This window comes from Camelina sativa, chromosome 14 (genome assembly GCF_030686135.1).
Source record: "Camelina sativa cultivar CO46 ecotype springtype chromosome 14, ASM3068613v1".
Taxonomy (NCBI): domain Eukaryota; kingdom Viridiplantae; phylum Streptophyta; class Magnoliopsida; order Brassicales; family Brassicaceae; genus Camelina; species Camelina sativa.
Genome location: NC_141893.1, coordinates 25,028,707 through 25,053,989, shown reverse-complemented (window position 1 = coordinate 25,053,989; position 25,283 = coordinate 25,028,707). Strand labels below are relative to the sequence as shown.

Below are 25,283 nucleotides of genomic sequence, written 5' to 3'. Positions count from 1 at the left end.
ATTATCATCACTAACCATCACTAATGTTGTATTCACTTGTTAAATTCTGGCTATGAATGAGTAAATGAAAACACCATAAGTTATCATTTTTATTTATGAAGATACATAGTAATTAAATTTGGTGAAATTGTTTTCTATATAAATTATAGTTAATTATTATTTAATTTTGAATAACAGCTAATATTTACACACATTTGGAATAGTCAATTATTATTTTATTTTGAATAACAGCTAATATTTACACACATTTGGATATCATGAGTAACTTTAAAAACAAAACATATTTCATACATTATTACAGTGCATCTTCTCTATCACTTTATTTTTAGATATGATTTCTTAACACAAACGACTTTATATTATATATCTGCATATATATTATGATCACATACCATTTTTTCGGTGTACCGCGAGTTAAAATTTAATAAGTTAACAAATCTATATATTAAACTTTACATCTATCCAAAATAAATTAAATCAGCATATTAAATACATAACACATATATTAATTATACTAATAAGATAAATATCTAAAATAAAATCAATCAACTTAAAATATTATCCAAAAATTTCGAAAACATTTACCCCAAGCCGCAATGATTAACTAGTTTCTACTATGTGCGGATTTGTTTATATATATATATATATATATATATTTATTGTAATACTTTCTTTGTGCTTCTTATATTTTCACATTTGAAAGAATAAAATTATATATTAACAAACAAAACAAAGTTTTTTTTTTGTGAGGAGGCAAAGAATACTAAATTTTGTTTACAGCTAAATCTTATTGTATAGTGATTTTTGTAGACGAACACTATTAGCATATTTTTTTAGGAAGTAAAATATCATACCATTTGCACATTTGATTGCTAGATAAAAACATTTATAAGTTAGGTGCGTTTTTCAAAACAGGTTAATTAACCTATGGACCGCCTTTTGTTTCCATGAATACCAATTAAACAGCGTATTGTTTTAAAACGCACTAGGTAAAGCAAAATATTTATTTACTTATTTTATTTAATTAATATATGACTTTATTTCTTCACAAATTATAAAATAATCAGTTTTAATATAAAAAACAGATTTATATAAATAAAAAAACAGATTAATATAAACTGTTAAGTATATCATAAATCATGGGGTCCCCATATATTATTTTTTTTAAATTGTTTTATCCAATTTACTTTATTTTTGAAATTATACATCTTCATTGAATTATACACCAATTGTACAATTTTATTGTTTCATATCTTTATCATTTTTCCTAAATACTATACACACACACACACATATATATATATATATATATGTGTGCATATAACCAAATATATTGTTTTAATAGTAAAACAACAAGTTTAACAATTTTATTATTAACAACCAAAAGATTTTCTTATTAATAATATCTCTAGTAGTTTTTTCACCAGTCAAACATTACTTCATATCACTTATTTTCTATAAACCGCACTTGTTCTTCAAATATATTTCTCCTGCACGAACTACAGTTGAACCGTACCGAACAATAAAACTGTTTTACCCGCATAACCAAATACGTTGTTACCATTCAGACCCTAAATCAACAACTTGTAAAGCAACTGAATTTGATCTAAATGAGACATAAGTTATGGAATAGTAATTAGTCAAATCAATTGATTGTATTGCAAATTTGGTTTATAATAATTTGTGAAAATCTTTAGAAGAAACTAATAAGACAATTGAGAAAGATAGTATTTTAATTTTCTAACATCATTTCTTATTTGTTTTTTCCAAAGATTTATAATTTGGTATACCATCTTATGAATTTTAAGGATATAATTATTTCACGTGTTATATCTAAAAATTACTTAACTTACGGGATAAATTTAACCTCACTTTAATTTTTTTTAAAATAATAATGTAAGTATAATTTTCTTACGGGTTAATTGTAAAAAGCCCTAAAAAAATTCTTTTTATAACCATAAGATATTTGATACGGTAAAAATGTAATACTATTATAAATATACTAAATAATTATTCCATCGTGTCTGCGATATTGGCCAAATTTTATAATTAACAATAGAAATACTATTATACAATTTTAAATACTGAACAAAAAAATTAACAAACAAATACTATTTTTTGTTTTTTTGTAATATAAATCCTTATGGTTTTTATGACGTTTTATCCTTATTATCGACGTTGATATGATTGTATTTCTTGGATTCTTGCGTGTTTAGTATTTGTCTTTTGTTTTTAATGTTTTTGTTTGTGGGCCTCCTTTGTAGTTGATTTTTCTTCGTTTCTGGGCTTTGAATTGTTTTTTGCATTTTGATGGAACGAATCTCGCTGCTCATTTTGGTCTCGTTAATCTTGTGTCGTTTTCTTTGGTTTTGTGGTTAGCTTGTTGGGTGTGGTTTTAATGTATTGTGTGGTTGACCTGTGTTCAAACAAAGTAAAAGACTAAGTTTATCGTAAGTACTGTTGTATCACTTGTCTTAATATTCCATGATGCTTCCAGCATAACCACATGTTCCTGAAGAAAACAGACACAAACATAATGTACTACTATATTAAAAGAGGAACTTAAATACTGTTTCAAATCTAATGCTAAAGAATAATATCTATCATATTGCTACAAATATGATATACCGACACACATTCACACCATTGTATGTCTTATATGGCATCTCAACGCTCGAAAATTCAAAAGAGTATGTCTTTCTTTCATATATTTCTCCAAGTACATAAAGCTCACACACTGAAATTTAGAGATAGAAACTAATCAAATAGTTGGATCAATAAGTTACATATAACTAAGACTCTAAAAGACCACTAAACAAAAGAACAAAACTATGTCATAATCAAACTCTAAACATACTAATGAAACAATATAACTTTCTTTGTGACTTATAATTAGTATGTTTAAATATAAACACTTACGGCTTGGTTCGTGACTAAAGTCGTACCAGATAGAATCAAGTGTATTTTTGATCAAGTCTTCAAGGTGGAATTGGGTGGGAGCCTAGAAATCCAAAGCCAGTAATGTCCAACCATCATCAAATTATCTGAAATTACAAAAAATAAAAAACAGAACAAAAAACACCCAGATACAAAATTACATCATCTGAAGAAGTATATCCACTTGAAAATAACCAACATCCCGTCTCAATATTTTTTAGACCCTAGCTGAACTAAATTTTTTAGATCTCTTTCATAGTAAATTCTTTTTTTTGGTCCCCTTTGTTCAAAGATTTTTTCTGAATTTTGGAGTGGACCGATTTGCCCCTCCCATCACCCCCTTGAGCCGGGCCAACATCGAAAGGATTTTGAAAAGATTTGTGAGATTTTTGTGTTTTATTATTAATTTGACTTTAGATTGAGAAAGTGAGGTTGGTTCTAATATGCGATGAGACTACCTGCATACACCTTAATCATAAACCCTCAAAGAACCTCAACAGTAACATACCATAGCAATGTTCAACCCAATCGCATCATATCCAATACTCTGGATCAAGCTATTGTACTAAGAGTTGCTACATAAAAATATCAGACAAGAATGTAGGAAATGAGAATGAATCAAAACAATACAAACCACACAAAAAGAACTTACAAACAACAGAATGGTCAAAGATACACTTAAAAGAGGAAACTTTAAGATTGGGCATGTCAGAATTGAGGTTACCTTGAAGACGGGTCCAAATCCATCTTCACCAAGTTTGTGAGTTGGGTGAAAATCTTTGGTCGCGGAAACTAACTTAAAAAGAGACATATTTGGTTTTGCTTCTACTTAAATTACAACCGTCTCAAAAACTTCTTCCTTGGTTTTGTGATAGCAAATTGACTGAAATTGGAGAATCAAAGAGAGATATCCGAAGAAGAGAGAAATAAGAGATGAGAGAGAGCCTATCTCGCCAAATGTATTGCATTTCTACTTCGGGTGAAATTGTGGCAAATCCATTATAGTTACGCTCTATCTTGAGACAATTATAACATATATGTTGGTGGTTGTAACATCCGCGAACCAGATGTGCAGGTTTGTGACGTGGAATCATGGCGATGAGGATGAGGATGATCTAGGGTCTCGTTTGTGTGTTGTTGGTTATATTGTTCATGTTGGAACCTTGGATAGGAATGTGTTAGGTTGTTAGTTATGATTTATGTTTCAGTTGTACATGTTGTTGTTTTGGTATTTGTTGGTTTAGGTGGTTATCTAGGATTGGTTTATATTGGTTTACAGTTTGTGTTATAAATGAATATTATGAGGTATTTATTTATATTGCTATAAGAAAACGGGTCGGTCGTTTCAGTGGTGATACACGGAGTGTCTGTTACAACGCGAACACATCAGCGGCTACTCTCTCTATATATAGGTTGAGGAAGAAAAGCATATGGTGTGAAGAAGAAGAAGGGCGAGACTTTTTACGTTTTTTTTATCCGGTCTACCAGAGACTTACGAATATAGAAAATGTGACGTGGAACCGAGAATAATTAATATTGGTTCAAAAATATGAGATGTATTAATTGTTATATTTTGATTGGCTAGTGTTTTAAATTATGTGTCAGCTCTAGATCTCTCTAAAATGCTGAGGTGGCATGCTGAGGAAGAGAATTAGCCAACTTTTATATTATATATTAGGTACATATATGTTTTGACATTTGACTTAGGCTTTGAATGGTTAGTATATACACTTCATACAGGTCTCGCGGTTCACACATTCTCAAGACATATTGGTGTTGGGCCTCCAAAAATTTTGAGTGTTTTAGTAACAAAAATAGGCCCTAAATTTTTTTTGTTATTACAAAAATAGGGCCCATTTTTACGAAATTTTAAGATTTGGCCTCACTTTATAAATTTATTTACTTTGTTATTGCAAAAAATAGGTCCCATTTTATGAAATTTAAAATTTGACCTCAATTTTAAAATTTATCAATTTTGTTATGCAAAAATAAGCAATTTTTCTAAAATTTAAAGATTTGGTCTTAGTTTTAAAATTCATCTGTAAAACCCATACAAAAAAAATTGTTCTGTATTGGGCCACAAATTTCACATACTGCATACTAGACAATACGTATTAATACTTTGGTATGTCAAACTCCATATACTAGGAATATTTATAAAGTAGACCAAAAAAGTGCAAATGAATAGTTATATTTCAGTACGGAGTTACTGTTCTCAGCATACTAACAAATGTTTTATTGGTCTAAAGTTGATTTGAAGTTAATCCAGAATTGGTATGAAGTATATAGGACAATTGTGTGAATGATAGAAAAAGAACAGACTGGTTCGACCTTAGTCTGATCCGAAGCATACTGACCAACCATTCAATGCCTCAATATGATTGTATCAACTATAAATCATATTTGCAACAATCACATTTATCATTTCGTAAGCCGGATCTTAGTGAAAAGAGAAGTGGTTTAAGTTTTGCCTCAAACCGCCTGATATTTTTGCTTCTTTGGCTTAAGGAGAAAGAAAATGCTGACAACGGAAAGTCGTAGTATCTTACTAACTTGGTGGTCTTAGAATTACTCCAAATTCCCCTCATCAATTAACATCTGGTTCGGTGGCATTGGCTACTATACACATTTAATGATGGATATTTATGGAGTAATTATTTTCTGCAATTATTAATAAAATATCTCATCGGCGGTCTCACCACATTTGGTTGATTCAAAAGTCTCCAAAGCCTTTTTGGAGCCTTCAAGTTTCTCAGTTCTCAATTCATCATCATCGTTCCGTTTCTCCTCGAATTATCCACACCCAGAAAGAATCTTTCTTCCACAGAGATTGCCCACAAAATCAATTTCTCTCCTTATTCACTCAGGTAAAAAAAAGGAACAATCTTTTTCATTCTATAAGTCCCGTTGTTGTTGATGAACCCTCGATTCAATTCTTGCATTTTACTTTATTTTTGATTGAATTCTGCTTATTTTTTTTTTTTTTTTGAAATCGTGTTATAGTTTGAGTTCTACAAGTAAAGCTTGACTCTTTCTTGGTGGGTAAATCTCATTCTCGCGCTAAACGTGAGACCGACCTTTTTTGTTCCATGATCTTCTCTTGCGTTTTCTCGTTTTATATGAAACGGTTGAGATTAGATAAGCCTTTCTTTTCTCGATTTCTTTAAAAATATATTTATTTGCCTTTTTGGTGTATAAAGTGCAGCTAACTTTCTTCTGTACCTGAGGATTGACTGGTCGGTGCTTCAAACTTTTGTTTTTGCTTTTGTTTTCCAGGAAGAGACAATTAGCATCTACGAGGCGCCTTTGATCGTATTAGGATAGTGTTTCTGTGCATAGATGTTCTTTTGTTGAGTTTGTTGCTGCAGCTGAGTGGGAGCTGTTTAGTTAAGTTCAGTTTTTAAAAGTCATGGCGAGTAATGTATTTGATCATCCACTTCAAGAATTAGAGGGTGGGAACAGGTCTGGGAAGGATGATTCTGATGGAGATAATGGTGTACATAGCGAGAAAACGAGTTTGTTGGAAACATCCAGTTCTGTAGAGACTGCTCCTGAAGGTTCTGGTCGTTCTTCTGATTGGCGTAGGGGTTAGTTCTCTCATCTATTCAGCCTTGTCTTATTTCATTTTCTGAACAAGTTATTATATCTGCATAATTTCTCCCAGGAATTTGGATCTCCATTATGTTACCAGTATTCTAAACTAGAGTATAACCACTGATCAAGATTGTATCTTCTTGTAGGACTAGACCACTGCGGAACTGCACCTGTTGGTCTTTATGGCGATATGCAAGTCGATGACAGTGAGATTAAGTACTCTCGGTCCTTGACAGAGAAAGGGTCTCCTGCAAGTCATAATCTAAAATTGGATAGATTATCCGAGCGGGAAAAGGTAGGAAACTAAACCCTCATGTATCCAGTTGTTTCTATGGCTATGTAGCATGAACATAAGAATAACATTTTTATCCACAATACATTTTGTTATTGGTTATTATTGCCAATTGCCTCGTCATGGTACTAATCTTGGATATTAGCAAGTGAAGATTCTACTTTTGTGCTGTAAGAATCACTAGGATATGTTTCTCAGATGCAGTACACTGAAATCATTATTATATTCTCATGATTCCTTTTTGTTAATATCTTGTGGCTCCAGCAAAAACTCATTGTTGAGCTAGTCCGAATACAAAATGACGGGAGAGTGGAAGTTATAGATAACGGTACTCCGGTATCGGAGTTATGGGAGTTTGAGCCAACGAAAGGGCAGTCCACAATCAGATATGAAATGTCCTTAACGGAGTCCTTTAGATCCATTCCAAGGTTAAAAATTGCTATACTTGTGGTTGGAACTCGTGGTGATGTGCAGCCTTTTTTGGCTATGGCAAAGCGCCTCCAGGTAGTTTTAAATTTGTTTTCTCATTCTTTGAATTATATCTTGAACTTAAGATGTATAAAGGGAAGCATTGTGCCGTTAAATAGGATCATGTGCCTACACTTTTAATTTAGTTTGACTCATTTCCGTTAGAGCTAGGGAATAGGTACCCAAGTTTCTTAGTCAGACATTTTGAATAGATTCGTCATTGACATTGAGTAGTTAAATAACGTTAGATATAAATTTCTTTTACCGTTGCAGGAATTTGGTCATCGTGTTAGGTTGGCAACTCATGCAAATTTCCGCTCTTTTGTACGGTCTGCTGGTGTAGAGTTCTATCCCTTGGGTGGTGATCCCCGAGAGTTAGCTGCATGTAAATGATTCATTTATCCTTTTGTTTCTCGTCTTTTTTTTTTTTTTCTGATGAAAGCCTAATATGGAAACATAGATAAGCTGTCAGAAATTTTTTTCATTTGGAAATATTATTAAAATGACATTTATGAGTGTTTTGAATGTAGATATGGCTAGAAATAAAGGTCTTATTCCTTCTGGGCCTTCAGAAATATCAAAACAGAGAAAACAGTTGAAGGCAATTATAGACTCTCTTCTTCCGGCATGTATAGAGCCTGATATGGAAACTGCTACCTCTTTCAGAGCTCAAGCTATAATTGCAAATCCTCCTGCATATGGTAAGTCCCTTACCGACTTCACAATGGTTTACTCATCAGCACCGCATTGTTTCTAAACTTTTCTATAGCATATTTACTTGGTTGTTTTCATTCCTCCTAGAAGCTGATGCTATGTTTTTGGTTCTAACCGCAGGTCATGTGCATGTTGCCGAAGCTCTTGGAGTACCAATTCACATTTTTTTCACAATGCCGTGGACGTGAGTTGACGTTTTTGCGTTTCAATCTCAGGGTCTGTACACCAGCCTAAACGTGTTATTTGTTTTCATGCTTTCTTACATCCTTCTTCTGTAGGCAGGCCAACTCATGAATTCCCCCACCCTTTGGCGCGTGTTCCTCAGAGTGCTGCATATTGGGTAATGTTATTATATAGTGCGGCCTTAACTGGTTCTTTCTTATGAATATCCCCACCCTTTCAAAATGTTTAAAAGCATTTTGAGGCTGATTCTTTCACAACATTTTCTTCTCTCAGCTATCATATATAGTTGTTGATCTGATGGTATGGTGGAGCATAAGGACATATATAAATGACTTTAGGAAGAGGAAGCTAAACCTTGCACCTATCGCATATTTCAGCACATACCATGGCTCAATTTCGCACTTGCCTACTGGTTATATGTGGAGTCCCCATGTTGTGCCAAAACCAAGTGGTAAGAGCCACAGCTTCATCCCTAGTAGTACATCTATTCCTCTTCAGGTTTATCATTGTTTCCTTGCTACCACTTTGCTTTATGCTTTTATTCTGATCTTAAATCTCATTTCTTCTTCTGGCTATGGTAAGACCATAATGCGTTGTCAAATTTTGTATACGTAATATTCTTTTGAGTCTCAGCTCTTTATCTTTCTTTGATAAATATCTGAAAGATTATTCTTTGGTTCGAATAATGTGCAGACTGGGGTCCTTTAGTCGATGTTGTTGGCTATTGTTTCCTGAACCTTGGATCAAAGTACCAACCTCGCGACGAGTTTACCCACTGGATAGAAAGAGGATCACCGCCCATATATATTGGTTTTGGAAGCATGGTAAGCCGAAGACCCCTAATGGTCATATAATGTGTTCCTCTCTTTGGTAATATTCAATGATGGACATAGTGTTGACAGTCAATCTTGGTAGTATTGGTTAGGCGTCACATTGAAATCTTTGATTTGCAGCATGTTAAACTTTATCAACTTGAAGCGCATCATACCAGTTCTACTGTATTTTTATCGATAGATTTATCTCCCCAAATTGTGGTCCTTGTCCGTCTTGTTTGTTTAACTGATAATGCACTAGCTTTAGCTCACAGTATTGTTGCTTTGTTATTTCTTCTCCTTTACACAACCAGCCTCTTGATGATCCAAAAAAAATAATGGACATTATACTGGAAACACTGAGAGATACAGAACAGAGAGGGATAGTTGATCGAGGTTGGGGTGGCCTTGGAAACCGTAAGCAGCTTCTGTGCCTTCTGTCTTTGCTCTCTGTGCCTGAACTAGTTTTCTTCTTGCTTTTACGGATTCAGGATACATTTTTACCAACTAAAATTTTGCAGTTGCTACTGAAGTTCCTGAAAATGTATTCCTTTTGGAGGACTGTCCTCACGACTGGTTGTTTCCTCAATGTTCGGCTGTGGTAAGCCCTCCCTAGATTCCCACTCATCTATGTCACCGATGATATTATTTTCTAATTGAGGCTCTTTCTCGTGTTATGGATATGAAGATTCATCATGGTGGTGCTGGAACCACAGCGACTGGACTAAAAGCAGGGGTAAAGAATTTTAATTTTGAAAATCTGGTTGTCAGACTTTGCATGATCATCAACGTGTCCTGTGGTTGAATCTTTATCAGTTTTTTTGACCTCATAAAACCTAATGGTTCCTTATTACTTATTATTACATTTGTGTCTGTAGTGTCCAACAACAATCGTGCCATTCTTTGGGGATCAGTTCTTCTGGGGTGACAGGATCTATGAGAAAGGACTTGGGCCTGCGCCAATACCGATAGCTCAGCTCAATGTTGAGAACCTCAGTAATTCCATAAGGTTCATGCTACAACCAGAGGTAAACAAAACTTGCTTTCCCTTTTTGTTAAGAGTAATGAATCACAATAGAAGTAAAACCCAAACGCTCTCTTTATTACAAAATCAAAAGAACCATACAAAACCCAAGACGTAAAGCTTTGTGCCGATAAACAAAGCTCCAAAGTATCTCTAGCTTTGATGTGTCTCACAAGTGGGGTCTCATCCTAAATAATTTCCTAAGTCTTCTAGAAAAGCGCAGGCATCATAGGACACCAATCTTGTGCTTTCAGGTGAAATCACAAGTGATGGAACTAGCGAAAGTACTAGGGAACGAGGATGGTGTAGCTGCAGCAGTTGATGCATTCCACAGGCATTTGCCACCGAAGCTGCCACTGGCCGAGTCCTCATCTGAGAAAAAGGATGAAGATGATCAACCAGACCTGTTACAGTGGTTCTTTATTCAGATTGGCAAAAAGTGTTGCCTTCCATGTGGTGGCGTGTGATATCAAATTTCCTTAGGTGTGTTTTATCTTTCAAAAAACCTGTCTATGCAAGTCAACTCAATTCATTTCATTCAATGCTCAGGAATATGATTAGATATTGTTTGCACAGTTGCTTTAAAATTGGATATAATAAAATTATTGTGATGGATTTGAGTAAGATATTTTTACTTGCTCTCAGTCAGAAGTCAGAAGCAGCATTGTGTGCAAGGAGCAGGTATCAATGGCCTCAAATCTTTACAATCTAACTCCTCTTCGAATCTTTTGTGAACATGTTTAAGGAACTTCAAAACATATGCCAATGATCCTTTGCGTCGGCTCTCGTCTTTCTTCGCTTCTGCGTATGATTCCGACATTGTACCAGCGTCTCTGAAATATTTGTATCTGGTGATCTGCAACAAGTTTCTCTGGTGATAAGGCCAAACATCAATCGTATCATCCACAATCACCACTCTACGCTTATCAGCCTTTACAAGATGAAGTGTCTTATAGTAAGGACTTGCTTCTCTGGTTATGACTCGGTTTCGAAAGTATACTTTATCCGGATCAATCCACATCAACACCATCTTAACGTAACTGGAACTGCCCATTGTGTAAACGTGCATGGTGAAAAGCTTTGATAACGATAAGCAATAACACAACAAGATAACCAAAGATGGAAACGATAAACGATACAACGTTCATATAAAACGCAGCAACGTCATCTCACCAGCAAGAATCTCGAAGAGAGAAACCGGCTAAACAATGAGGAACAAGTTCTTAAAAGTTTTACAAACCCAGATTATTCGTAGATAAGAAGGAGAGCTAACACTTGCTCTTTATACTACTAATATCGTTAACACTGTTAACGTTTATTAACCGCCGTGACGTTGACATCTGCAACCGACATTCTCAACTCCACAGCTCATCAGTACAGCTCACCATTACCATTATTCGCACGTGACTCTATTCTTCTTATCCTCTTCACACGTGGCAGATGCCAGCTCCCAAATGCTATATCAAAGCTCCCCTACCAAAAGGTTCAAAAGCTGGAAACTTCTTTTGCAAGTCAAAATGATACTCCCACGTTGCCTCAGCTTCAGTCTCGTTTGTCCACTGTACCAATACCATTGTTGCAGCTCGTCCTTGCCTCTTGACCATCTTCCGGTCCAAGATAGCCACAGGTTCCTTGAGAAGAACATCAACAACTACAGACGGTAGCTGAGTCGAAGTGAGCACATTACCTACTACTGCTTTTAATTGGGAAACATGGAACACCGGATGTGTAAGTGATCCTTCCGGGAGCGATAGCTTGTATGCGACCTTACCACAGCGATCAACTACCTTATAGGGACCAAAGTACGTCGGAGACAGCTTCTGATTGGAATGAACTACCACAGAACCCTGACGATAAGGCTGCAATTTGACAAAAACCGCATCTCCCAATGCAAACTCCCTCTCCGTACGATGAGAATCAGCGAACTGCTTCATGCGATGCTGAGCTCTTAAGAGGTGAAACTTCAGAATCAAAAGCATTTGTTCCCTTTCCTGCTAACTTCGTGCCACCACTGCCACCTTAGATTCTCCAGGTAAATAAGGAAGGTGTAGAGGAGGAGCTTGTCTATAAACAGCTTCAAACGGACTAATCTGTGTTGCAGTATGAAAACTGGTATTATACCAAAATTCAGCTAACGACAACCATTGGCTCCACATGTGAGGACGGTCACTGCACATACAGCGGATATAAGTCTCCAAGCACCTATTCACTACCTCGGTCTGACCATCACTCTGAGGGTGATAAGCACTGGAAAAATGCAGATCAACACCTTGCAGGGTAAACAGTTCACGCCAAAATGTGCTAAGAAACACTGTGTCGCGATCACTTACAATAGAACGAGGGCACCCATGGAGCCTGTAGACAGTATCCAGAAACGCTTGAGCAACAAACATTGCAGTGTATGGATGAACCAATGCCATGAAATGTGCCGCTTTCGTGAGTCTGTCCACAACCACAAAGATAACTGCTTTTCTTGCAGATTCCGGGAGACCATCGATGAAATCCATAGATAAATCAGTCCAAACTGCTTCAGGGATGTCAAGTGGTTGTAATAAACCTGGATAAGCTGCAGTATCATATTTGCATTGCTGGCAAACAGTGCAACTGCGAATATAAGTTTGAATATCCACGGACATGCCTCACCAGTAAAACAAACCTTTTACTTTCTGATATGTTGCATCACGACCAGAGTGACCTCCCGTACCAGAGCATTGCATCCACTGTAAAATGGTGTTGCGTAATTGAGGATCATTAGGCACTACAATCTTACTCTTCCTTTGCATAACAGATTGTACCCAAGAGTAATGCTTCCTCGCATTTGGATTTGAAGAGATCTCCACAATGAGCTACTTTAACTCTGTATCCGTTTCATAGTGAGTTTGAATGTCTTTCAGCAAGTCACATTCTAACACGGACATAGCCATATGAAGTACCTCAGCTCCATCGACTCGAGATAACGCATCGGCAGCCACATTTTCCTTTCCTTGCCTGTATTGTATCTCATAATCGAATTCCAGCAATTTGGGAAGCCATTGCTGTTGAATTGGTGTGTTCAAACGTTGCTCCAGAAGATACTTGAGGGTTCGTTGATCCGTTTTAATAACAAAGTGGTTAGGAAGTAGGTAATGACACCACTTCTGCACAGCAAACACCACATCTAAAAGCTCCTTCTCGTAAATGGATAAATTCAACTGTTTCCCCTTCAAGTGAAGGCTAATAAAAGCCAAAGGATGTCCCTCTTGCATAATTACTGCTCCAATTCCCCTCATACTTGCATCAGTTTCTACCAAGAAAGGCTTATCAAATACTGGTAAGGCTAAGACAGGAGCTTGGCTTAACGCTTTTTTCAATCTTGTAAAAGCCTCCGTAGCATCAGCTGTCCACACAAATGAATCTTTTTTTGTCAGCAGAGTCAAGGGTCTAGCAATTGTGCCAAAATTCTTGACAAAACGCCGATAATATCATGCTAAACCCAAGAACCCACATAACTGCTTCAAGTTAACTGGTACTGGCCACTCTGCAACAGCGTTGACCTTGGCAGGGTCCGTAGACACACCACCAGCAGCAATAAAATGCCCCAAATACTCAACTTTAGCTGTTGCAAAAGTGCACTTACTCTCCTTGGCATACAACTGGTTCAACCTCATAGTAAGAAAAACTTGTTGTAAGTGTGTGATGTGATCCTCCATAGTCGAACTATAGACCAAAATGTCATCAAAAAAGACAAGGACAAACTTACGCAGGAACTCTTTGAACACTGAATTCATCAACCCTTGAAATGTTGCAGGGGCATTGGTTAAGCCGAAGGAATCACTAGATATTCGAAATGTACACTGTGCGTTTTGAATGCCGTCTTGTGAATGTCTTCAGGTTCCATTCGAACCTGATGATAGCCTGCTCGCAAATCAATTTTAGAAAAGACTGCAGAACCTCCCAATTCATCCAATAAATCCTCAATCAAGGGAATAGGGAATCTGTTCTTGATTGTCAAACCGTTTAACCCCCTTTAGTCCACACACAACCACCAAGTTCCATCCTTCTTCTTTACCAATACTACCGGAGAGGAGAAAGGACTTGAACTGATACGAATGGTGCCAGCTTTCAACAAATCCTGAACAATCCTGTCAATTTCGTCCTTCTGATAGACTGCATAACGATAAGGTCTCTGATTAACATAGTCAGAACCTTCTTTCAACACAATCTTGTGGTTATGATTTGCTCTGAAAGGAGGAAGAGCTGTTGGTTCCTCAAAAATGTCAGAGTAGTTCTGCTTCAACTTCAAGATCGCTTCATTAGTGGCGTTTATGCTGTGACTTGTCTCTATTGCAAACAACATCATATCAGTTTGCTCCACTACTTCCTGAGCGCATATCATGGACATCTGAGCTCCTTCATCTTGAGCTTTATTAAATTTGGTAGCCTTCATTGTTCTAACAGCTCCTTGTTTGATTCCATGAAGCAAAATTCTTTGTTTTTTCCACCAGAATCCCATTTCTAGCTTCTGCAGATTCCATGTCATATCTCCTAATGGTGCTAACCACTGAACTCCAAGAACCATATCACAACCTCCTAGTGGAATTACCATAAAATCGTCCTTGAAAAGGTTACCTTGGAACGACCACTCAAAATGCGAAACCCTCCCCTGTACACCAAGCTTACTTCCATCTGCAACCGTCACATTGGCAAACCCTGCTGATTGAACTGTAACTCCAAGTGCTTTAGCCGCGCGAGGGTCCACAAAATTGTGTGTTGAGCCAGTATCCAAGAGGATGAACATTACCCTCTTCCCATGCGTACCCCTCACCTTTAAAGTACGATAGTCAGTGATCCCTGAGACAACACTGATTGAGACTCTTGGCGTGTCTATATCATCCTTAGTAGTAATCAGACTCTGAATGTTCTCCCTCACCAGGTTCTTCCTCCACCTCTATCATATAAACCTGAGTTTTTTTGTGCTTCAGATAGTGATCAGGGGTGTGTTTCTCATCACAAATGTAACATCGCCCCTTAGCACGTCGCTCACTCATTTCCTCCTGTGATAAGAATCTTCTGTTCTTTGGTGGTTGATAACCAGTGTCACCTTCAGTAGCATGTTCACTTGTTTAGCTACTCCATGATTCTTCACCGTTGAACTGGCAGTGTTCGATTTCGAAGACGACCACCCTCCTGAGCTTCCCTTCTGATGAGGGTGAGCCTTCTCATACAATCGTCCCAACACTAAGCATTGACGAACTGACTGGGGTTGAAACATGCGGATATGCCTTTGTGTGTCCAACCTGAGTCCCGCTAGATAAGCTCTCATTAAGTACTCCTCCGAGAGCGTCACCCTGTTCCTGATCAACTCAAAAAGTTGATGATAATCAACAATACCATTCGTTTCTTGCAACTGTTTAAGCTCTGCAATAGGGTCATCCAACACATCCTCAAAGCGCTCCTACAAAAACAGTTTATAAGATGGCCAATCACGCAAAACATTGCTTCCCAACGGCGTCTTAACCAAGGACTAATGCCAAGCCGCCGCAAGACCGTCAAAATGCATCGCTGCCATCTTAACCTTGAAATCTCCTGTGGTGAAATCAAGAGAGAAAAAGTCCTCCACCTTGAAAAACCACTCCGATATGCGTTCTCCATTGAATCTGGGGAAATCGACCTTCCCAACCCGAGTTAACCCCGAGTAATGATTCTGATAACCTGATCCATCACCTCTGTTTTGATAACACGAACCATCTCCTCTGTTTTGGTAACCCGATCCATCACCTCTGCTTTGATATCCCGATCCATCTCCTCTACTATGATCATAACTCTCCACCAAGCGCTCCAGTGTTGCCGATACTACCGGTGCTCCACCATCACAGATTTGTTTTCCACTGGATGAGGGTTATTGTCCAGGCCTCATCTTCACCATTTCAAACATATCGGCAATGTTTGCATCATTTTTTTTATTTTGTTCAGCAATCGCAACTTCTAAAGCTGAAGTTCGATCAAGTACCTGAGCGATCTGAGAACCCAATGTAGTTTCCGTCACTGGAACCACCGATCCACCCGTTTCCACCACCTCTTCAGCTCGAGTAAGCTGAGATCTCGTTTCCACCGCCATCGTTTCCAAGGACTCGCTTGGCTCTGATACCAATGATAACGATAATCAATAACACAACAAGATAACCAAAGATAGAAACGATAAACGATACAACGTTCATAGAAAACGCAACAACGTCATCTCACCAGCAAGAATCTCGAAGAGAGAAACCGGCTAAACGATGAGGAACAAGTTCTTAAAAGTTTTACAAACCCAGATTATTCATAGATAAGAAGGAGAGCTAACACTTACTCTTTATACTACTAATTTCGTTAACACTGTTAACGTTTATTAACCGCCGTGACATTGACATCTGCAACCGATATTCTCAACTCCACAGCTCATCAGTACAACTCACCATTACCATTATTGGCACGTGACTCTATTCTTCCACTACAAGAAAATTGGTGATTAGCGATTACAAATAGCGACTACATATGAAATCGCCAAAAATAACGACTACATAGTGACTAATTGGCAACTATTTTGTGACTACAGGTAATTAGTCGCTACTGAATCACTCTATAGTGACTAATTGATGCAGTCGGTACGGTGGTCGTATTTTAACGACTACGAGGCGACTATTTTGTTGATGGAATTATGTCGTCGCAACTTAGTCGCTAAATTAACGACTACAATACGAACATAGTCGTATACTTTGGCGACTAAGCTGCGACTCATTCGACGAGTCATAAGATAGACGTATCGTGGTCGTAAAATAGTCGCTAAATTAACGATTACGGTACCGACCACATTAGGTAGTCGTATATTTGGCGACTGCACGGCGACTCATACGGCGAGTCATTTCATAGTCATCTCGTAGTCGCCAAATAGTCCCAAAATACAGTTAAAAAAACATGTTTTCCATGTAGGGGTTGGTGTACCAACTCTTATTAAGTAGTCGCCTATTAGTCACCTAGGAAAGTCTATAAAAACGAGTTGCACTCATTTGTTCTCTTCATTCCAAGACAAGTCATTTTCCTTTCCTAAAAAAAAAATTCTAAATCAAAAAAAAAAGTTTGGCTTTATATAATCTTATATTTTCTCCCAAAAAAAAATATATATATATATATATTATATATATTTTTATAATGGCGGGATATTACAATTATGGTGGTAATGGTGGTAATTATCGGGAGTAGATGTACAAGAGGTTCGATGAAGTGACGAAATTTTTTTCATCTGAATTTGAAGTGAGGGTGGATCAATTCTTATCGTTTGCAAGTAGCCAAGATACAGTTCGGAATAATGGGGGTAAGTTTCTCTGTCCATGTAGTGTTTGTAAGAACAATAGATGTCTCTCGGGTAGAAGAGTTATGAGTCATCTGTTTAGTAATGGATTTATGCCAGATTATTATGTTTGGTATAACCACGGAGAAGAAATCAATTTGGATATAGGAAGTAGTTACATTGATAGGACGCATGATGGGAGTCATGAAGAAATGGGTAATGTAGTAGAAGATCCATATGTGGATATGGTGAATGATGCATTTCGTTATAATGTGGGTTTAGATGATAATTATCATCAAAATGATAGTTATGAGAATGTGGAAGAACCGGTACAAAACCATTCACATAAATTTTACGACTTGTTAGATAGTGCAAAAACTCTTTTATATGATGGTTGTTGTGAAGGTCACTTGCAATTGTCATTAGCTGCTCGAGTCATGCAAAATAAGGCGGAGTATAATATGAGTGAAAAGTTAGTAGATTCGGTTTGCGGAATTTTGACAGATTATTTACCAGAAGGCAACCAGTCTACCGGTTCAAATTACGAGACAGAGAAATTGATGCGTAATTTAGGCCTTCCATATTATACAATTGATGTTTGTATTAACAATTGTATGATTTTCTGGAAAGAAGACGAAAAGGAAGAGACATGTCTATTTGGTGGTTCACCAAGATGGAAGCCTAAGGAGGACCGACGGAGAACAAGAGTATCATATAGTCGTATGTGGTATCTACCTATTGCTGATAGGTTGAAGAGAATGTATCAGAGCCAAAAGACTGCAGCGGCAATGAGATGGCATGCAGAACACCAATAAAAAGAGGGTGTAATGAATCATCCTTCTGATGCGGCGGAGTGGAGATATTTCCAAGAGCTTAATCCTTGGTTATCAGAAGAACCCCATCACGTCTACCTTAGATTATGTACCGATGGGTTCAATCCATTTGGCATGTCTCGTAATCATTCGCTGTGGCCTGTGATCTTGACCTTATATAATTTACCCCCTGGTATGTGAATGAATATGGAGTACTTGTTTCTTACAATTCTGAATTCTGCGCCAAATCATCCGCGAGCTAGCCTCGATATCTTCCTACAACCTCTTATTGAGGAGTTAAAAGAGTTGTGGTCTACTGGAGTCGATGCATACGATGTGTCTTTGAATCAAAACTTTAATCTAAAAGCAGTGCTGATGTGGACGATAAGCTACTTTCCGGCGTATAGCATATTATCGGGATGGACCACCGACGGTAAATTATCTTGTCCAATTTTCATGGAAAGTACAAAGTCGTTTTATCTACCCAAAGGAAGGAAGATATGTTGGTTTGATTTTCACCGAAGATTCTTGCCTCATGGTCATCAATTAAGGAAGAACAAAAAAGATTTCCTGAAGGGAAGAGACGGTTCTAACAACTATCCACCGCAGTCTTTAACTGGTGAGCAAGCTTATTACGAGCGTTTGAAATGTGTAAAAAACCAGGGAAGTCGGTGGTAACGGTCATGAAAAGAAGATGCCAGGCTATGGAAAGGAACATAATTGGCACAAAGAAAGCTTATCATGGTCGCTACCTTATTGGAAAGACCCAATCTCCGACATAATATTGATGTGATGCATACCGAGAAGAATTTTGTGGACAACATCTTGTATACTCTTATGAGTGTACATGGTAAATCTAAAGACAACATCATGTCAAGATTGGACATAGAACAATTTTGTTCTCGACCACACTTACATATTGATAGGAAGGGTAAAGCTCCATTCCCAGCATATACATTGACAAAGGAAGCCAAAACAAGTTTATTGGAATGTGTCAAGCATGCGGTGAAATTTCCAGATGGTTATTCGTCAGACTTGGCTAGTTGTGTTGATTTGATCAATGGCAAGTTTTCAGGAATGAAGAGTCATGATTGCCATGTTTTTATGGAGCGACTTCTTCTATTTATCTTCACAAAACTCCTAGACCGAAACGTTCACCTTGCATTATCAGGTATTACAGATTACTTATTTAATTAAATAAGTACTATATATTTTTAAATAAAATTTCCTAAGACATGCAATTTGAATACATTTTCAGGGATTGGAGCATTTTTCAGGGACTTATGCTCAAGAACATTGCAAAAAAATCGCATTCAAATTCTTAAACATAACATTGTTTTGATCTTATGCAACTTAGAAAAGATATTTCCACCATCATTTTTTGATGTGATGGAGCACCTGCCTATACATTTCCCATATGAAGCAGAATTGGGAGGCCCTGTCCAATATAGGTGGACGTATCCTTTTGAATTTTTTTTCAAAAAGTTGAAAGGAAAAGCGAAGAACAAAAGATATGCGGCTGGATCAATCGTTGAGTCATATATCAATGACGATATTGCTTACTTCTCTGAGCACTACTTTGCCGATGATATACAAAGAAAATCAAGGTATAATTAAATGCATATATAGGTAAATGAAATTATAATTTATACTTAATTTGAATTACTTTTAATTATCTTATTTGATCAGGTTAACAAGATTCTATGAAGGTTGAAGTCCCAATACATCATGTCCCTGGAGTCCCTAATATATTTACTCATGTCGGTCGTCCAAGTGGGGAAATGCATGAAGTATGGCTTTCAGAGAGAGACTATTAGTACGCACATGCATATGTTTTATGGAATTGTGACTATTTTCAACCAATTAAGAGGTATATAATATAGACTCCCAAATATATAGACTCCACCATTTTTTCTCATATATAATAAATATATTTTATTTTCTAAGTATGTTCGAGGATTTTCTTTCTACCAAATATCCTGAATTAACCGAAAAAGAACTTTCCACGAAAAGAGCTGAAGAATATCATGTGTGGGTGAAAGATTATGTAAGTATACTCGAACGCATGTAACCGACTCTGTTTGTGCATTTATTTATATCATTGATAATATTTATATGTATATAATAATGTTTGACCTTATTATATATATATATATATCCAGGTTATATACTGGAACACCACAAATCCATTTTCTACTTGGGTTCAAGAGATAGTGCATGGACATTTACACAAGGTCAAAACTTGGCCAATATACTTTACAAGAGGCTATGTGTTTCATACGCAGAATCACGGTGCTGGACGAAAGACATGTAACTATGGTGTATGTGTTAAAGGTGAAAATTACACTGATGCATCTAATGGTACAGATTTCTATGGGAACTTAACTGATATCATAGAACTTGAGCACGAAGGGATGACCAATTTGAAAATCACACTTTTTAAGTGTAAGTGGTATGATCTTGTCATTGGTAGAGGGACTCGGAAGAGCAATAGTGGCGTTGTTGACGTGAACTCTTCGAGAAAATTCAACAAATATGAGCCATTCATTTTAGGTACGTAAGACTCAATATAGTTTAGATATAAGTTTATTTAATGTAACTATCCATACTAAATTTCGATTTTGCAAACAGCATCTCAAGCAGATCAAGTTTGCTATATTCCGTATCCATACACAAAGAAACCAAAGCGGGAGTGGCTAAGTGTTCGGAAACTAAATCCGAGGGAAAACATTTCAGGAGAATATGAAAACAATGAACCGACTTTGTTGCAAACAGAAAATGATGATGCTGTATTGATGACTACAGTTGAAGATCTCATAGTCGATAGTTTGGTAGAAGACACTAATCCAATAAACCTTGATCGTAAGATGAATTGCAGTGTAATTTATCATCTTCTGATGATGAAGAACAAGAAGACGAAGAACAATATGCGTAGTATATTTAATATATTATGTATTATTATTTGGCAAAATTACTATGTATTTGTATTTTATTTTTTTTTCTTTTTACTGTGCAATAGTATTGTGTAATATTATAAAAATTATTCAGTATTTTATAAATAAACCTTGGTTAATTAATCTTTGTAATTTAAATTTTAAAATTTGGGCTTAGATTACAGGCCCAGCTTAAAATTACCTAAACCCAACACTAATCCTAACTAAACCCAAACCCAAATCCATTCTCAACTCTTTTCTTCCTCTCGATTCCCCCAAATTCCTAAACCCTAATCCATCAAAGCTCTCATCTCTCATCTCGCATCCTTCGCCTCCTCTCGATTCCCCGACTTGTCTGTAACCCTAACCCTAATCCTTTGCATCCTTCGCATCATCTCTCATCTTGCATCCTTCGCATCCTTCTCATCTCTCATCTCGCATGCTTCACATCATCTCTCACACGATGCCTAATCAAGGAAGAAAGAGGAAAATTGCTCCTAACCTTTCTCAGAGAGTCGGAGTGTCAACACCAAATCAACGGCCGCGCACTCTACCCAGTCAATATAACTTCAAGCTGGCGGTCCAATTTCCTCCTCCGCTGCAGACGCCTGAAGTACAACGACAGTCATCAGCGGCCCAGATCCGAAATTATCCTCCGCCTCAACAGCTTTTTCAGAACTCCTACACTCACCCACCACAACCTCAAGTACACCCGACTCCTTCTGAAGAAGTCCACTACAATCCATCGCATCCTCCAACTCTTCAGGTTGACCCTCCGCCTTCTCCAGTTGAAGTCTCTCCCACTCGCAGTCATCATTCGCATCCATCGTCTCAAGGCAACAATTTCCAAGCTGATTATCCTCTGGTGTTGCCGGAACTCCAGGAGGACACATTGCATGCTCTAAATGCGCTGCTTGTGGTGCCAAAAAGACATGAGTTTACCTCCGTCCTCTCTCCCATTCCCCTACCAAAGACCGAATGGTATGGTTAGGTCTCGTCTCATTTCATAGTAGTGTTTAGGTCTTGTTTAGGTCTTACTGGTTTTGGTTTTGTTTAGGTCTTGTTTAGGTCTCATTGGTCTTGGTTATAAAGTGTTTGCTCTCTGATGCGATTACAAACTCTTTGAATAATGGTGCACACAACTCTTGATGGTCAATTTTGAAGCTATGGTGTATCGTTTCTTAAGAGATCATCCTTCTTCTTCTTAGTTTAGTTGATATCATAGACAGCATTAAGTTTGATTATTGATTTTCTTTAGCCTTTGGTTTTGTTATTTTGAGTGTCTTTGATGGTTGCCTTTGGTTTTATTGTTTCATGTGTATTGAGGTTTGATCGTGACACTGGATCTAAGCTTGTTCGGAAGATTACTAAAGTTCTTTTAAACAAATTCGAAGGTCCTTACTACAGCTGGACATGTGTGCCTCGGGAAAAACAGGAAAGATACTTCATTGAGTTTGCGGTTAAGTGTTCTGTCCTCTAGCCTTCATATATAGCTTTAATCTTCCTATACTGCTTTACTCTTCATATATTGCTTTATTTACTTGTGCTTCTTTTCACTCACATTAGCTATTTTCTTTTTGTTTTTTTGTAGAAAACCCACACTTGGGATCCTTTGATAACTGGGACTGTTCAAGCTAACTTCGAGACCATCTGTCAAAATTGGCTCAAAGACATGGTTAGCACCGTGAGAACTACTAGACGCCAACCTAAATGGATTGGAAATACTATATGGACAACAATGACAGAATACTGGGACACTGAAGAAGAACGACAAAGGAGCAAAACATATTCTGATGCCCGTATGTCTGACCGTAATGGCCTCGGTCCTCATGTCCACCTCTCAGGGCCAAAGTCGTATCGACAGATTCAAGGCGAAATGGTGAGCCAATTCTGTTGTTACACCTTCGCCACTTTTATTTTTGACCTAGGTGTTACATTAAAAATTTACTTGTCTGTTTCTCAACATTGCAGTAAGAGGAATTGGGAAGAGAAGTATGTATTGGTGAGGTTTTCATCAAGGCACATACAAAGCCTGATGGGACATATGTTGATCGGAAGGCAGGGAAGATAGCATAAACATATGAGAAGAATGTGCAAGAGAGGTTGTCTCAGCTCGAGGAAGATCCTTATGCTGTCTCAGATGGTTATTCACGGCCCCGGGAGCTCACAACAGAAAAATATATAGAAATCTTTCTTCAGGTTATGTTGCAGAAATTGCTCAACAATCCGAAATTATTGCTAGGCAGAAGGAGAATATTGACGAGTTCGACTTGGTGGGGCAGTTTCTGCGGGAATGTGATCCACGGTTCAAGCAGTTCTTGACAACCCATTCAGCTAAAGAGACAACCATAGAGCTTGTTCAACAAGAAGATCCAGCTTCAACTCCATAGGTTACTCTATGTGTTACCTACTAATTAACTCTTTTTTGATGAACTCAATGGCGACTCTAAGTGTTGTACTTTGTGTTTTGGAAACTATAATAACTTTTAAGTACAATGTATTTTGGCATGAATATTATGTGTTGCTTTAGGTTTCCAATTTAGAATCATTTTTTGGTTTGGTTTACAGGATTAAAAAGAAAAAAGAGAAATTACAATATTCTATATCCAATTTCATAAAACATTAGTCGCCAAATAGTCATCAAATTTTAACAATATAGCCAAAAACTAAAGTGACTATATAGTGACTACTACATATATTAGTCGCCAAAACGTCACCAAAACTTATACGACTATTTCCCGACCACATTAAGCAACCCATTTGTTCAGGTTTCTTAATCACACAATAGTCGCAAACTAGTCACTATAAATAACGACTACATGATGACTACTATAATCTATGTACATAGTCGTACAGTAGTCGCAAAATAGTCACTATAAATTACGACTAAATGATGACTACTGTGTGACAACATGTATATAGTCGTAAATTAGTCGCATAATTGCGACTAATTTACGACTACAACAATTAGCGACTCTCGATTCACGACTGTATGAAATAGTCGCTAATTAGTCGTAACTCTTTATTTTGCGACTACATGGCGACTAATAGTGTAGTCGCAAAATACGTGTTTTCTTGTAGTGTTCTTATCCTCTTCACACGTGCAAGATGCAGCTCTCAAATGCTATATCAAGCTTCTTGGCTTCTAATAGAAACTCATGAACAAAAGGTCGTAGCTTTATCATATATTCGTTGCATCTCCATAGATCAAGCCTTGAATCATCTTCTTCGAGAAGATACTTCTCCTTTATAGAAAAGTCTGAAACAAGCGTTGAGTGGATAAGCGTGTGGTCCAAGTCAAGGACTAGGTGAAGCTTCTTCTTCTTGTTGTCGTTGAGAGATGCGAGTTCTGTCAACCTCGCAGTCGCAGCATCGTACGCGAGGTTCAATTGTTGTAATCTCTTGACAAAATCATCGATCAAGCAAAGCGATGACGAAGATGACTCCTCTTGCCTTTTGGATTTGGGTTGCGGACTTGCGGTGGATTCTCTGCAGGCATTTTCAACAAAAGCCCTCTTCTCTAACAACCAAAAAAACAAAACCCCTAGTTTTATCGGAGCCCTAGAGAGGAAACACCAATTACATAATCTTTTTTATTAACATCAATCAAATACTTTGTATATATTTAGATCAGACTAGATTATGCCATTTAAAAAAAAAAATACCACTATAGTTATTTTTCCAGAAATACAACAAATCTATCCCTCACTGTTTTCGATTTTAACCCTAACCGCAGCGGGCTCTTTTGTTGGTTTTGACGCATCAGCCCATTTTGATCCGCGTCATAATAAAACAAATTTAATGAAAATTATAACAAATATAATTTTTTCGAGTTTGATTTCATTGTTATTGGAAAAAAAAAATTATGCTGTTTGTTAGTATGCAACTTATAATAACAATTAAACAAATCACCAGTCATTGAAAAAGATTACGATTTAGGGAGTAATATAGTTTATATTAACCACGAAGTGGTGGGTTAATAGTTCTAGCTTGGTGGAAGAGTCGTTTTGTTGGTTTTGGCTATGAATCGATTTTACTCGAGTGCATTGTTCAGTTTTATCCCTATATCCACATGGGTATAAGCCTATTGCGTACCACCCATTTGCAAATTTTAAAGACCCGTAGGATATCCTCTCCCCAAAAATTAGTCTCGGACTTTTCCATAGATCCAGAGATTTATCTTTTTTTATCAAAAAAAAAAGAAAAAA

General features: G+C 37.0%; 3 protein-coding genes and 1 pseudogene across 11 annotated transcripts; 2 read left to right on the top strand and 2 right to left on the bottom strand.

Moving 5' to 3' along the window:
• The first annotated feature begins 5,255 nt into the window (after positions 1–5,255).
• On the top strand, positions 5,256–11,901 carry LOC104742131 (sterol 3-beta-glucosyltransferase UGT80B1). Of its 8 annotated transcripts, XM_087484426.1 has the most exons (17): positions 5,361–5,804; positions 5,941–6,064; positions 6,214–6,524; positions 6,678–6,826; positions 7,088–7,327; positions 7,565–7,676; positions 7,822–7,992; positions 8,126–8,189; positions 8,288–8,345; positions 8,462–8,639; positions 8,882–9,012; positions 9,315–9,417; positions 9,522–9,601; positions 9,689–9,736; positions 9,879–10,028; positions 10,279–10,507; positions 10,670–11,901. In XM_087484426.1, the coding sequence occupies exons 3-16, from the start codon at positions 6,347–6,349 to the stop codon at positions 10,489–10,491; spliced, it is 1,875 nt and encodes a 624-aa protein (XP_087340552.1). In that variant the 5' UTR covers positions 5,361–5,804; positions 5,941–6,064; positions 6,214–6,346; the 3' UTR covers positions 10,492–10,507; positions 10,670–11,901. The 8 variants fall into 8 exon arrangements, with proteins under 8 accessions (XP_010461402.2, XP_010461403.2, XP_010461400.2 ...); XM_010463100.3 differs by lacking the exon at positions 5,941–6,064 and having other exon boundaries at positions 5,256–5,804; XM_010463101.3 differs by lacking the exon at positions 5,941–6,064 and having other exon boundaries at positions 5,256–5,804; positions 10,770–11,178.
• LOC104743852 (RNA polymerase II C-terminal domain phosphatase-like 5 pseudogene) lies at positions 10,651–24,994 on the bottom strand (annotated as a pseudogene).
• Positions 11,147–16,365, bottom strand: LOC147928580 (uncharacterized). 2 transcript variants are annotated; one of them, XM_087484432.1, is made up of 3 exons: positions 16,247–16,361; positions 16,014–16,144; positions 11,147–15,920 (listed from the first exon to the last, which is right to left on the bottom strand). In XM_087484432.1, the coding sequence occupies exon 3, from the start codon at positions 14,799–14,801 to the stop codon at positions 14,031–14,033; it is 771 nt and encodes a 256-aa protein (XP_087340558.1). In that variant the 5' UTR covers positions 14,802–15,920; positions 16,014–16,144; positions 16,247–16,361; the 3' UTR covers positions 11,147–14,030. The 2 variants fall into 2 exon arrangements, with proteins under 2 accessions (XP_087340558.1, XP_087340557.1); XM_087484431.1 differs by having other exon boundaries at positions 11,147–16,144; positions 16,247–16,365.
• LOC147928579 (uncharacterized) lies at positions 21,445–22,066 on the top strand. Its single transcript, XM_087484495.1, has one exon. The coding sequence runs from the start codon at positions 21,515–21,517 to the stop codon at positions 22,064–22,066; it is 552 nt and encodes a 183-aa protein (XP_087340621.1). The 5' UTR covers positions 21,445–21,514.
• Positions 24,995–25,283: the final 289 nt, after the last annotated feature.

Coding starts and splice junctions, on each gene's coding strand:
- LOC147928580 (XM_087484431.1), bottom strand. CDS start 14,801: ATGTTCATCCTCTTGGATACTGGCTCAACACACAATTTTGTGGACCCT.
- LOC104742131 (XM_010463100.3), top strand. CDS start 6,347: ATGGCGAGTAATGTATTTGATCATCCACTTCAAGAATTAGAGGGTGGG. Junction 7,677..7,821: donor TCCCCGAGAGTTAGCTGCAT/GTAAATGATTCA, acceptor TTTTGAATGTAG/ATATGGCTAGAAATAAAGGT. Junction 8,640..8,881: donor TGTTGTGCCAAAACCAAGTG/GTAAGAGCCACA, acceptor AATAATGTGCAG/ACTGGGGTCCTTTAGTCGAT.
- LOC147928579 (XM_087484495.1), top strand. CDS start 21,515: ATGCTTCACATCATCTCTCACACGATGCCTAATCAAGGAAGAAAGAGG.